Below are 14,695 nucleotides of genomic sequence, written 5' to 3'. Positions count from 1 at the left end.
CAATGAATATTCAGGACTGATCTCCTTTAGGATGGACTGGTTGGGTCTCCTTGCAGTCCAGGGGACCCTCAAGAGTCTTCTCCAACTCCACAGTTCAAAAGCATCAATTCTTTGGCAGTCAGCTTTCTTTACAGTACAACTCTCACATCCATACATGACTACTGGAAAAACCATAGCCTTGACTAGACAGACCTTTGTGGGCAAAGTAACGGCTCTGCTTTTTAATATGCTGTCTAGGTTGGTCAAAACTTTCCTTTCAAGGAGTAAGAGTCCTTTAATTTCATGGCTGCAATCACCATCTGCAGTAGTTATTTTGGAGCCCAAAACAAGAAAGTGCCACTGTTTCCCCATCTATTTGTCATGAAGTAATGGGACCGGATGCCATGATCTTAGTTTTCTGAATGTCGAGCTTTAAGCCAACTTTATCACTCTCCTCCTTTACTTTCTTTAATTTTTTAAATTTTTTTATTTTTTATTTTTTATTTATTTATTTTTTTTACAACCCCGATTATTTAAGCGACTGGGTTGAAGCAGGGTATTAGTAATACTGTCCAAACTAACGAGGACATCAGGAGAAAACAGAGACAATGATGAGCTGATTTTAATTGGCCCCTGGCCACTTTTCAGTGTTGTCTGTGCTTTATCCCAGAGTCTTTCTTTTTTTTTTTTTTTTAGAATTCTTTTTTTAATTTTTTATTTTTTTTAAATTTTAAAATCTTTAATTCTTACATGCGTTCCCAAACATGAACCCCCCTCCCACCTCCCTAAATTTTTTTATTTTTAAAATTTTAAAATCTTTAATTCTTACATGCGTTCCCAAACATGAATCCCCCTCCCACCTCCCTCCCCACAACATCTCTCTGGGTCATCCCCATGCACCAGCCCCAAGCATGCTGCACCCTACGTCAGACACGGACTGGCGATTCAATTCTTACATGATATTATACATGTTAGAATTCCCATTCTCCCAAATCATCCCACCCTCTCCCTCTCCCTCTGAGTCCAAAAGTCCGTTATACACATCTGTGTCTTTTTTCCTGTCTTGCATACAGGGTCGTCATTGCCATCTTCCTAAATTCCATATATATGTGTTAGTATACTGTATTGGTGTTTTTCTTTCTGGCTTACTTCACTCTGTATAATTGGCTCCAGTTTCATCCATCTCATCAGAACTGATTCAAATGAATTCTTTTTAACGGCTGAGTAATACTCCATTGTGTATATGTACCACAGCTTTCTTATCCATTCATCTGCTGATGGACATCTAGGTTGTTTCCATGTCCTGGCTATTATAAACAGTGCTGCGATGAACATTGGGGTACATGTGTCTCTTTCAATTCTGGTTTCCTCGTTGTGTATGCCCAGCAGTGGGATTGCTGGGTCATAAGGTAGTTCTATTTGCAATTTTTTAAGGAATCTCCACACTGTTCTCCATAGTGGCTGTACTAGTTTGCATTCCCACTAACAGTGTAGGAGGGTTCCCTTTTCTCCACACCCTCTCCAGCATTTATTGCTTGCAGATTTTTGGATCGCAGCCATTCTGACTGGTGTGAAGTAGTACCTCATTGTGGTTTTGATTTGCATTTCTCTAATAATGAGTGATGTTGAGCATCTTTTCATGTGTTTGTTAGCCATCCGTATGTCTTCTTTGGAGAAATGTCTATTTAGTTCTTTGGCCCATTTTTTGATTGGGTCGTTTATTTTTCTGGAATTGAGCTGCATAAGTTGCTTGTATATTTTTGAGATTAGTTGTTTGTCAGTTGCTTCATTTGCTATTATTTTCTCCCTCCTCTTTTACTTTCATCAAGAGGCTCTTTAGTTCTTCTTTACTTTCTGCCATAAGGGTGGTGTCATCTGCATATCTGAGGTGATTGATATTTCTCCCAGCAATCTTGATTCCAGCTTGTGTTTCATGCAGCCTAGCATCTCATAATGTACTCTGCATATAAGTTAAATAAGCAGGGTGACAACATACAGCCTTGATGTATTCCTTTTCCTATTTGGACCCAGTCTGTTGTTCCATGTCCAGTTCTAACTGTTGCTTCCTGACCTGCATACAGGTTTCTTAAGAGGTCTGGTATTCCCATCTCTTTCAGAATTTTCCGCAGTTTGTTGTGATCCACACAGTCAAAGGCTTTGGCATAGTCAATAAAGCAGAAATAGATGTTCTTCTGGAACTCTCAGGCTTTTTCGATGGTCCAGCGGATGTTGGCAATTTGATCTCTGGTTCCTCTGCCTTTTCTAAAACCAGCTTGAACATCTAGAAGTTCATGGTTCAAGTACTGTTGAAGCCTGGCTTAGAGAATTTTGAGCATTACTTTCCTAGCGTGTGCTGCTGCTGCTGCTGCTAAGTTGCTTCAGTCATGTCTGACTCTGTGCGACCCCATAGACGGCAGCCCACTAGCGTGTGAGATGAGTGCAATTATGCAGTAGTGTGAGCATTCTTCAGCACTGCTTTTATTTGGGATTGGAGTGAAAACTGACCTTTTCCAGTCCTGTGGCCACTGCTGAGTTTCCAAATTTGCTGGCATATTGAGTGCAGCACTTTCACAGCATCATCTTTCAGGATTTGAAATAGCTCAACTGGAATTCCATCACCTCCACTAGCTTTGCTCCTAGTGATGCTTCCTAAGGCCCATTTGACCTCACATTCCAGGATGTCTGGCTCTAGGTGAGTGATCACACCATCATGATTATCTGGGTCATGAAGATCCTCTTCGTACAGTTCTTCTGTGTATTCTTGCCACCCCTTCTCACAATCTTCCGCTTCTGTTAGGTCCATACCATTTCTGTCATTTATTGACCTCATCTTTGTATGAAATTTTCTCTTGGGATATCTAATTTTCTTGAAGAGATCTAGTCTTTTCCATTCTATTATTTTCCTCTACTTCTTTCCATTGATCACTAAGGCTTTCTTATCTCTCCTTGCTATTCTTTGGAACTCTGCATTCAAATGGGTATATATTTCCTTTTTGCTTCTCTTCTTTTCACAGCTATTTGTAGGACTTCCTCAGACAGCCATTTTGGTTTTTTGCATTTCTTTTTCTTGGGAAAGGTCTTGATCCCTGTTTCCTGAACAATGTCACGAAACTCCGTCATAGTTCATCAGGCACTCTGTCTATCAGATCTAGCCCCTTAAATCTATTTCTCACTTCCACCATATAATCGTAAGGGATTTGATTTAGGGCATACCTGAATGGTCTAGTGGTTTTCTCTACCTTCTTCAGTTTAAGTCTGAATTTGGCAATAAGCTCTATGGACCTGAGATCAAAAGTCTGAGGACTAAATAGAGAATAAATTGTATGCTTCCCTATAAAGCTCTAAGTTATTTATAAATGATAGGATTTTTTCTTTCCTCTTTCTCATAACATTTACAGTATACATAATACTAATATATAGGTCACCTTGAAAGAAGCAGCATAAATTAAAAGCAGTTCTGGGGCAACAAACAATTATAATGAACATAGTTACTAATAGTATCTGCAATATCAAAAATAAAGCTTACCATAGAAAACAAAGACTATTTTCAAAATTAACTACTTACTTCTCCACCAAGAACTCTAGCCAGTAAGAAAATCGTTAGTGAACCAAATATCCAAATGGTTATAATCCATGAGACCACCTTAAGAGAAAAAAATTCATGTAATTAATATCAGTGTTACCAAATAAGCTGAAAATTTCCCATGAGCTCAATTCTCTACCATATAAGGTATTTTGGTATCACTGACTTTAGGTCATAGGAAGTTTAGGTTCCCAGGTATCTTCCCAAAACCTAATAAGAATATAGTATATAATTTTACATCCAAACTGAAAATTTGGCAATGATCAGTTACTTAAGTAAACCTCAGTATTTTAAGATCTATGATAAAAGATGACTGCAAAAAGAGAGCAAAGAGTTGACTCTCGACTCCTGCTTTACAGCATTCTACATGGTAAATTTATCTGTGAAACAAGTTACTAATCTCAGGAGGTCTCTAAAATTTACATTAATTACACATTTATCCAAGTAATAGAATTTGGACAATACTTCAGACAATTTTAACTCTTGAGACTTGACATAATAATGATACATGCATATATGTCCAAGTTCTATCTGCTTGAGGGGGTCTAGAAATAAAGATACCCAGTAGCAACGTAAGAAGACTAACTGCCCAGTTATGGTGCATGATGTCTGTCCTTAGTCGTGTCAGATTCTTTGCGACCCCATGGACTTGTAGCCCATCAGGCGCTACCGCCCACTGGATTTTCCAGACATGAGTTGCCATTTCCTTTTCCAGGGGATCTTCCCAACACAGGGACCAAACCCACGTCTCTTACATCTCCTGCACTGGCAGGTGGATTCTTTACCACTAATGCCATCTGGGAAACCCAGACACTTACTGGTTTCTAAATATTCCCCTATAAAAGGAACTAGGATTCCCTAGGGAAATGACTGATTCCAGGGCTGGGACAGGGAAAATGAAAGATGAGTCCAGAATCCACTGTGGAGTCAAGAAGAAAGGAAGCACTCAAAAAAGGACGGGAATATGTCAAAAGGATATCAAAGCTAACCTGAAGGAGCTTCCAGTAGCTAAAACTGCAACAATCTAAGCAATAAAATATATGATTATACTGGATTGTAGTCCATAATCATAAGGGATTTGATTTAGGTTGTACCTAGAGTACCTGACGAACTATGGATAGAGGTTCATGACACTGTAGAGACAGGGATCAAGACCATCCCCATGGAAAAGAAATGCAAAAAAGCAAAATGGCTGTCTGGGGAGGCCTTACAAATAGCTGTGAAAAGAAGAGGTGAAAAGCAAAGGAGAAAAGGAAAGATATAAGCATCTGAATGCAGAGTTCCAAAGAATACCAAGGAGAGATAAGAAAGCCTTCCTCAGTGATCAATGCAAAGAATTAGAGGAAAACAACAGAATGGGAAAGACTAGAGATCTCGTCAAGAAAAGAGATACCAAGGGAACATTTCATACAAGGATGGGCTTGATAAAGGACAGAAATGGTATGGACCTAACAGAAGTAGAAGATATTAAGAAGAGGCGGCAAGAATACTCAGAAGAACTGTACAAAAAAGAGTTTCACGACCCAGATAATCACGATGGTGAGCCAGACATCCTGGAATGTGAAGTCAAGTGGGCCTTAGAAAGCATCACTACGAACAAAGCTAGTGGAGGTGATGGAATTCCAGTTGAGCTATTTCAAATCCTGAAAGATGATGCTATGAAAGTGCTGCACTCAATATGTCAGCAAATTTGGAAAACTCAGCAATGGCCACAGGACTGGAAATGGTCAGTTTTCATTCCAATCCCAAAGAAAGGCAATCCCAAAGAATGCTCAAACTACCACACAATTGCACTTATATAACGTTAGGAAAGTAATGCTCAAAATTCTCCAAGCCAGGCTTCAGCAATACGTGAACCGTGAACTTCCAGATGTTCAAGCTGGTTTTAGAAAAGGCAGAGGAACCAGAGATCAAATTGCCAACATCTGCTGCATCACTGAAAAAGCAAGAGAGTTCCAGAAAAACATTTATTTCTGCTTTACTGACTATGCCAAACCTTTGACTGTATGGATCACAGTAAACTGTGGAAAATTCTGAAAGAGACGGGAATACCAGACCACCTGACCTGCCTCTTGAGAAACCTATACGCAGGTCAGGAAGCAACAGTTAGAACTAGACATGGAACAACAGACTGGGTCCAAATAGGAAAAGAAAGGAGTACGTCAAGGCTGTATGGGGTCGCACAGGGTCGGACACAACTGAAGCGACTTAGCAGCAGCAGCAGCAGCAAGGCTGTATATTGTCATCCTGTTTATTTAACTTATATGCAGAGTACATCATGAGAAACGCTGGGCTGGATGAAGCACAAGCTGGAATCAAGATTGCCGGGAGAAATATCAATAATCTCAGATATGCAGATGACACCACCCCTATGGCATAAAGTGAAGAGGAACTAAAAAATGCCTCTTGATGAAAGTGAAAGAGGAGAGTGAAAAAGTTGGCTTAAAGCTCAACATTTAGAAAACTAAGATCATGGCGTCTGGTCCCATCACTTCATGGCAAATAGATGGGGAAACAGTGAAAACAGTGGCTGACTTTATTTAGGGGGGCTCCAAAATCACTGCAGATGGTGACTGCAGCCATGAAATTAAAGGACGCTTACTCCTTGGAAGGAAAGTTATGACCAACCTAGATAGCATATTTAAAAGCAGAGACATTACTTTGCCAATAAAGGTCCATCTAGTCAAGCCTATGGTTTTTCCAGTGGTCATGTATGAATATGAGAGTTGGACTGTGAAGAAGGCTGAGCGCCGAAGAATTGATGCGTTTGAACTGTGGTGTTGGAGAAGACTCTTGAGAGTCCCTTGGACTGCAAGGAGATCCAACCAATCCATTCTGAAGGAGATCAGTCCTGGGTGCTCTTTGGAAGGAATGATGCTAAAGCTGAAACTCCAGTACTTTGGCCACCTCATGCAAAGAGTTGACTCACTGGAAAAGACTCTGATGCTGGGAGGGATTGGGGGCAGGAGGAGCAAGGAGATGACATGGATGAGATGGCTGGATGGCATCACCGACTCGATGGATGGTGAATCTGAGTGAACTCTGGGAGTTGGTGATGGACAAGGAGGCCTGGTGTGCTGCAATTCATGGGGTCGCAAAGAGTCGGACACACGACTGAGCGACTGAACTGAACTGAATTGAACTGACAGTCCACAAAGTAAAGTAAGTATCTGTCTATACTAACAAAGATAAGTAAGTAATGACAAAGAAAGAATAGCTGTTCCAAAGAGAATACTAATAAATCCATGTGGAAGAAAGGAGGAAAATCATATTCAGTAAACAATATAGCAATAATTACTGAAAGAAGAGCCATCAATAGAAGCTAAAATTAGTGGGCTAAAATTTGATGAGAAATAGAGTGCTTGCCTAGTCACAAAGTATCTCCACAAGACATTTATTATATTAAAAAGGGAAAAATAGCAACTTTACAGTGGAGGAATTGGGCAGATACCACCCCCTTGCCTTACCAAGTGATCAACAATAATAGCACTAGGAATAAGACATATCAGTATCATGTAATACCTAATAGTATGTAGAGAAGGGCACAATGTCACTTCTTTGATATTCCTGCCAGAAATGTATTACCTCAATCCAGCATGAGAAAATCTTAAACAAATTCAAGTTAAGAAACATTCTATGGAGGTAAGAATTTTCTGTTTTTAGCCTTAGAACCCTGCATTCAAATGAAAGATTATATAGCTAAAATTCACTTAGAGATGCTCTGCATGAAGGGTTGGTGGTAGGCAAGAGACCAGAACCTCCATTCAACTTCTTCAATGGTGCTTGTCTGCAACATAATACTTGATATAAATTGATCCAAGGTAAATATTAATAGGACTAGTGTTCCATAACATTAAGGATTCTGCTATGGAGAGAATACTCTGAATTATCAAGTAAGCACAAAGTTAATCACAAATGTCCTTTAGGAAAGGAGGCAGAAGGATATCTGACTACAGCAGTGAAGACAATGTGACAATGGAGACTGCAGTGATGCAACCAGAAGTCAAGCAACGCTGCAGCCTCTGACTTGGAAAGAGGTAAGCAACAGACTGTCCTGGAGCCTCCAGAGGAACCAGCCCTGCGGACATTTTGATTCTAGCCCTTTAACACTCAGCTTGGATTTCTGACTTTGAGAACTGTCAAAGAATAAATCTGCATTAAGTCACTAAACTTAACAGAAATGTATTATAGAACACAAGGAAACTAATTTATTTCCAAATCACTCTGTGATAAAGAATTATTTTTTACTCCCCTAAAGCCTTAAACTGAAGATGAGGGAGTGATGTGTATATACTGCGTTTTGATGATACAGATAAGGCCTCAGAGTGGGACATGGTAAAAACGAATACTGATGGAATTCCTGTCATCATTAAAAAGTTTATTTTAAAAAACAGAACTAAAAATGAATAAAAGGTAAAAACATGAGTATTGTTTTTTTCAATTATTTATTCTTATGGAAAACCAGAAAGGGCATGGGCAGCTGGGAACAGTCCCAACCACTTACCCATTTGCCATATAAATACTAATACTTTTCATGTGAATGATGATGTAGAACAGTTTGCAAGCCATTAATCCAAGGAACCTCCCACTTATTTAAGAACAGTTGTAGGGATGGAAAAGTGAGAAATAATGGGTAAAGCTATAGCATTTTTCAAACAGAATGAAGTACTACAGTTAATATTTGTTATTTTAAATTTTAAAACTCTAAACTATTTAGAATTTGTGTAAAGGAAGATGTACTTACCCTAAACTGTCCATATAATGATATCATGGAAAAGAAAAGCACAACAGCCAGAGGACCCCAGAAGTCAGGATTGTCTCTCACCACTTGTCTATTAAAACCAAGTGATGGCATTGGCATCAAAACACACCGAATTTTGTAGTAAATATCCTTTAGATCAATATCCAATTCTTCCCTATAATTTTAAAATGAGAATTCTTAGAAGGCACATACTTTTGAATATTGAGCCAGTTGTAGAAGAATTTAAGAAAAGTTTAAATATAACAGTAGTCTCCACAGGTCAACAAAACATTTGCATTTGAAGTACATTTCCAAGATGTACATTTTCAACATCTCTAAAGTTGGGATACATCTCACAATAGCTGCTGTCTTAACAATTGTTGTCAGTCTGGCGTGAGGCCAAGTGCTTCCAAGATCTGCTTTTCCTTTTGCCAGTCTCCTCCAGGCACTACCAATTTGAGACTTTAAATAAAATTCTTCTCTTGAGAATTTTTGGAACCATAGTCTGCAAGTCTATATTCTCATAGGAACTTTTTCTTCCAACACTTCACCCAGTGCCAAACAGACAAGCAAACTTCCTTGGTTTCTCTTTTTGCATGGTTGATCATTTCTCCTTTATCCTTACAATAAGGAGATAAGATAGCCCTTTAATGTTCTAGCTTTATGCTGTCTTAGCCACTTTTTCTCTTTTATTAATAAATGTAAAATAACTGCATCTTATAATCTATAACATCTTAGATTTGATGAAATTCAGTATATTAACATTAAGAAACAGAATGTTCTTAGTACTTGATCTACCAATAATTACTACAGAGAATAACCTGGTAATGCCTTGATTTTACAATGCTATAGGTTGTTCTTAGGGGAGAAGGAAATAGCAACCCACTCCAGTATTCTTGTCAAGAGAATCCCGTGGGCAGAGGAGCCTGGTGGGCTGCTGTCCAATGGGTCGCACAGAGTCGGACACAACTGAAGCAACTTAGCATGCATGCATGCATTGGAGAGGTAAATGGCAACCCACTCCAGTATTCTTGCCTGGAGAACCCCAGGGATAGAGGAGCCTGGCGAGCTGCCGTCTGTGGGGTAGCACAGAGTCAGACACGACTGAAGCAACTTAGCAGCAGCAGCAGGTTCTTCTTTCCAAACTGTTAAATTCTTCACTTTTCCCCCCTAAGTGATACATATGCATGCTATTGATTCTTTACATGTGCTAAGTTGCTTCAGTCGTGTCTGACTCTGCGACCCTATGGACTATAGGCCGCGAGGCTCCTCCATCCATGGCAAGAAAACTAGAGTGAGTTGCCATGCCCTCCTCCAGGGGATCTTCCCAACCTAGGGATTGAATGTCTCTTACATCTCCTGCAATTGGCAGGGGAGTTCTTTACTACTAGCGTCACGTGGGAGCTCAAGGGATACATAATCGCTTAAAAATCTTCAAGTACTATGAAGAAGGTGAAACTATCCCTGTAGTCCTCCCAGGGGTAGCTTGAGAATTGCTATATGGGAGAGAGTTTGGAGAGGTAATCTTTTGGGAATTCTTAATTTGTCTTAAACGTAACTTTCAATGAGTTAAAAATATTATTCATTATTCCAGTTTTACTAATTACAGGTGACCTTGAACAGTGTGGGGATTATGGGTGCCACCCTCCATCAAAGATACATGTATAATTGTGACTCCCCCAAAACTTAACTGCTAATAGCCTACTGTTGACCAGAAGACTTAGCAATTACATAAAAAGTTGATTAACACATATTCTACACATCTATATTTTATGCATTCATGATATTTCTAGGCTACACAGTTCACCTGCGAGTTTTTTTTGCACTACTGCAAATCTCAAAAAAATTTTCCAGTACAAGTGCTGAAAATAATCCATGTATAAGTAGACCTACACAGTTCAAACCTCAGTAGTTCAAAGGTCAAATGTACTAGCAAAACTGAAAATAGCTAAAACTTTTGACCAAAAAGGTTAAGGTTTTCCATACCGGTCTTAAATAATATGAAAGAATATAATCATTTCACAGACCAGCTCTAAAATCCAAAAAATATATATTATTTTTACATACAGGAGTGGCTTGTTATCTTCAGGGTCATCATCTTCAACTTCCAAAAGCCAGCCATATCCTCTTTGTCTCAGAAATGTTGTGGCTGTAGATTCTTTGATAAAATCTCCACCAAGGTTTAACTTGACATCTGGGGGTGCTATTGAACCACTGAGATCTTAAGAGAAAAGATGACAAAACTCTAAATCAAGGTAAAATGTGTAGATCTTAACCAACATAAGCAAATATTCAACTAAAAATTGTCATTTGAAGATCTCTAAGTATGAACACCTGCTAGTGCATATAATTTTCATATTTTATAGTTGCTAGTATTAAAAACAAGACAACAAACACAAAATGGGAGTCACTTATGCTAAGTCCCGTGTCATCAAAGCAAAAATTAATTACAGTTTTGGCTTCTCCCAGAAACAGAATCTTAAAACTAGGGAGTCAGAAATCACCTGGTCATCGTGAGTGAGGTAATCTGCCTGAAAGACCCTGCAATCTCCTAAAGGAAAGTGACTTTGCCATAACTAACCCACTTCCAGCTAATACAACTTCCTTTCCCTGCTTCCTTCTGCTTAAAGTCTTTCATTTTGTACAGCCCCTCAAAGCTCCCTTCTATCTGCTAAATGGGATGCTGCCCAATTCATGAATCACTGAATAAACCAATAAAATCTTTAAAAGTTACTCAGTTCAATTTATTTTTTCACCAATAGATACCTTCACTTTTATTTTTACAAAAAATGAAAATCAGAGTAGTGAAGACATATGAAAGATTTCACATCTAATTAGCTAACCTTGTACCAGAATCTAGACTTGTTAATGGTAACTTTAAATTTTAAATGGAAGATTTAGAAAAATAAATATATTACAGGATATCATTTTCTTTTTTTGTTGTTGTTTGGTACATTGGTTGGTTTGGTTTTGGCCACACCTCAAGGCTTGTAGGATCTTAGTTCCCCTACCAGAGATTGAACCCTGACTCTGGAAGCAAAAGCATCAAGTCCTAATCACTGGACTACCAGGGAATTCCCAACAGGATATCATTTTGAACTTCCATCATTATGTACATTATGTGCTTCAGAACAAAGTGACTACATACATTCTTTTTAAAGGCACTGCATATTTATATATGTAAACCAACAGATATTATTATTTGCTAAAGGAAAACCACAGATAATTTCTCCTACTTTTTCATGCACTTATTAATATTCTTTTTTTTTAAATCATCAACTATCTATGCTAAGTGCTTTATATATTAATGCTTAGTTCTGGATAAATCTAAGTAGTAAGAGTTCCCTGATATTTCAGCTAACTTTTTTTCTTTATATAATTACATCCTTTATCTTTAGTTTTGGCAATTTGGGTAAATTCTAAAAAGCAGTCAAGAGATCCTGTTTATCCACATAACAAAATAAATCCATTCACAGTCCGTACCAGTGCCTCAGAGGTTACAGATAATCACAGCAGTACATGTATCACATGTTCTGGTCAAAAAAAAAAAAAAAATGGGAATAGGGAAGGACTTGCCTGGGGTCATAAAGGAACTAACTGAAAAAGACATTTGTAGGACCAAACATCATGCACTAGTAAACAATCATCAATGCTGCTACCTAGTCACAAGACTGGAGTGGTCCATCAAAAAACAATTTTGGCAATAACAAGCCAGAACACTCAACACAGACTCTCCTTCCCTGGAGACCATATACAGTAAAAAGAAGAGCTTAATTTTGCACATCACCCTAAATTTTCTACGTTAGCTTTTGAAAAATGCTATTTTAAAAATCTGACTTAAAACTTTAATCACTGAGGGGCTCAATTATGGGAACAGTGTGGGGATCATGGGTGCCACCTTCCGTCAAAGATACATGTATAATTTTGACTCCCCCAAAACTTAACTACTAACAGCCTACTGTTGACCAAAAGACTTAAAGATTACATAAAAAGGTGATTAACACATATTCTGTACATCTACATATATTTTATGCATTCATATTTCTGGTTCTGACAATTCCTGCAATTGTCTGGTTCTGACAACTCCTGCAATTAATCATAATAAAGTTTGTATTCTGAAGCTAAGTTCTAACTTAGCTACTAATTAATACAGCAAATTATTAATGCTCCTGGTCTCCAGTTTCCTATTCAAAGTTCTTTCCATGTTTAACACTATATGACTCTAAGAAGCTTTTAAATGGGAGTTTATTCAGCTAGAGATAAAATCCAAGTACTTTTGAATGCACTGTCCTTCCCTGCTTAGGCTTAAAACATAGTCTCTGTAGATGCTGCCATAGAATCTTTTGATTAAAATACTCTCTCAAAATTACTTTCTGCTTCATCTTACTCTGAGATGAAGATGAAAGAGTTGAAATTTAACTAAAATTCTACTTCCAACAGGTACAAAGAGTGTTTTGGGTTTTTTTTTTGCTTTAACAAGAAGATGATTTAGATCAGGAAGTCATTAGTACAACAGTGACATGAAAGGTTTTGGAATTATGAGACAGGAAAGGACCTTAACAACTGTTTCCTGGCCTCTTGGAAAGACCCCACTTAAAGTCCTTTTCTAAACCAAAAAAAAAAAAGCTATATAAATCCTAGAGCTAAGGAGTGCTGTGAGAAACAACTGTATATGCTTAGTAGTTTTTCATAGCATGGATGCAGAGCCTCAAAAAGGCACCTTTAGCTTACAATTTGGTAGTGTTTTCCATTCTAGGCAATGTAGAAAAACATCATGGACACATACGGGACAATGCTAGAAACAGCAGTTTGACACATCCCTCAGTTCTCCCAAGATACAAGTAGATGTGAGTACAAAAAAAGCAACAGAAAAGTTAAAAATAAAAAACTCAGTAGTTATCCTAAAACATGAGCAAGCTAGCACATAAAATACATCAGAAAACAATGAGAAATATTCCCAATCGCTCCAGGAGCACAGCTGTCTTGCATTAAACCAGAATAGAAAGAAGCTAGCTTGATCAACTCCAGCATAGGTATCCAGAATTACAGGGCTTCCCAGGTGGTGCTAGTGGTAAAGAATCTGCCTGCCAATGCAGGATACACAGGGACACGGGTTCGGGAAGACCCCCTGAAGTGGGCAATGGCACCCCACTCCAGTATTCTTGTCTGGAAAATTCCATGGGCATAGGAGCCTGACGGACTACAGCCTATGAGGCTGCAAAGAGTTGGACTCCACTGAATGACTGAGCACATCTATCAGAATTATAATGCACTCATTTTAAATTAATTCTTTCTTTGTTGTTATTTAGTCCCTAAGTCATGCCTGACTCTTTGCAACCCCATGGACTGTAGACCATCAGGCTCCTCTGTCCATGGGATTTCCCACCCAAGAATACTGGAATGGGTGCCATTTCCTTCTCCAGAGGATATTCCCAGCCCAGGGATCAAACTTGCTTGGAAGGCAGATTCTTTACCAGTGAGCCACCTGGGAAGCCCAAATTCTCTCTTACTACACTACAACATTCTTGTCATTTTCTAAGTAAAAAAACAACAAGGATAATAATAAATATAAGTGGATTTAAGAGGAAATAATCTTTGAAAGAAATCTCAAAAATGTTTCCTTTGCTTGTCTGGGCTCAGAGTGAAGAAGAATATCAATACATTTCAAATTTTATTGAAAGCCACCTGGAAAAATGGCAGAACAAAACTTAATGGTACTTCTCCCTCCTTTTCAATTCAATTCAAGTTGGGTTGAGGAATCCTTTCTCTGAACCTTCTACTCAGCCTGAGAACTTTACTTTGAAGAATCTGGTCGGTGTAGTATGATGGTATATTCAGGGTGAAATTTACTGCTGATCTGCCCCTATGAAAGTTCTAATTTTATGAAAGAAGAGTAAACTGCAATGAACATGAATATTTTGTTGGTACTTGCCAACTTCTTATATACATGAATAAGCATTTTTTTACTTAACAAGCAACAAGATCAAGGACAAAAAAATTACTCCATTTTATTTGAATGAAAATGAAATGAAATCCATGTGAGCTTAAATCTAAACCAGAATGGACTATCTGTGCAGCAAAATAAAACAAGCACATGTTTCACACTTAAGGGATAAATTCCACTGTTCCATTTTAGTTATAAAAACATTTTAATGCACATATAGTTCAATGAAAGAGCTCAAGAAACCAAGCAAGTACATAATGGTTTTATAATAGCAATGGCAGCCCACTCCAGTATTTTTGCCTGGAGAATCCCAGGGATAGAGGAGCCTAGTGGCCTGCCCGTCTATAGGGTCGCACAGAGTCGGACACGACTGAAGCGACTTATCAGCAGCAGCAGCAGACTTCCCAAGTAGCTCAGTGCTAAAGAATCCGCCTGTAATGCAGGAGAA

The 14,695-nt window shown here is 38.4% G+C and overlaps 1 protein-coding gene across 1 annotated transcript in view; it reads right to left on the bottom strand.

Moving 5' to 3' along the window:
• The window catches only part of YIPF4 (Yip1 domain family member 4), a 43,577-nt gene that overhangs the window by 15,530 nt on the left and 13,352 nt on the right, over nucleotides 1–14,695 (bottom strand). Inside the window, exons 2-4 of the mRNA XM_013967524.2 lie at nucleotides 10,371–10,524; nucleotides 8,307–8,478; nucleotides 3,545–3,622 (exon numbers count right to left, since the gene is read on the bottom strand). Coding sequence (XP_013822978.1) covers nucleotides 3,545–3,622; nucleotides 8,307–8,478; nucleotides 10,371–10,524 — 404 coding nt within the window. The remainder of the gene's footprint in view (nucleotides 1–3,544; nucleotides 3,623–8,306; nucleotides 8,479–10,370; nucleotides 10,525–14,695) is intronic.

Source organism: Capra hircus, chromosome 11 (assembly GCF_001704415.2).
Source record: "Capra hircus breed San Clemente chromosome 11, ASM170441v1, whole genome shotgun sequence".
Taxonomy (NCBI): domain Eukaryota; kingdom Metazoa; phylum Chordata; class Mammalia; order Artiodactyla; family Bovidae; genus Capra; species Capra hircus.
The sequence above is the reverse complement of the archived record's forward strand: the minus strand, read 5'-3'. Positions and strand labels throughout refer to the sequence as shown.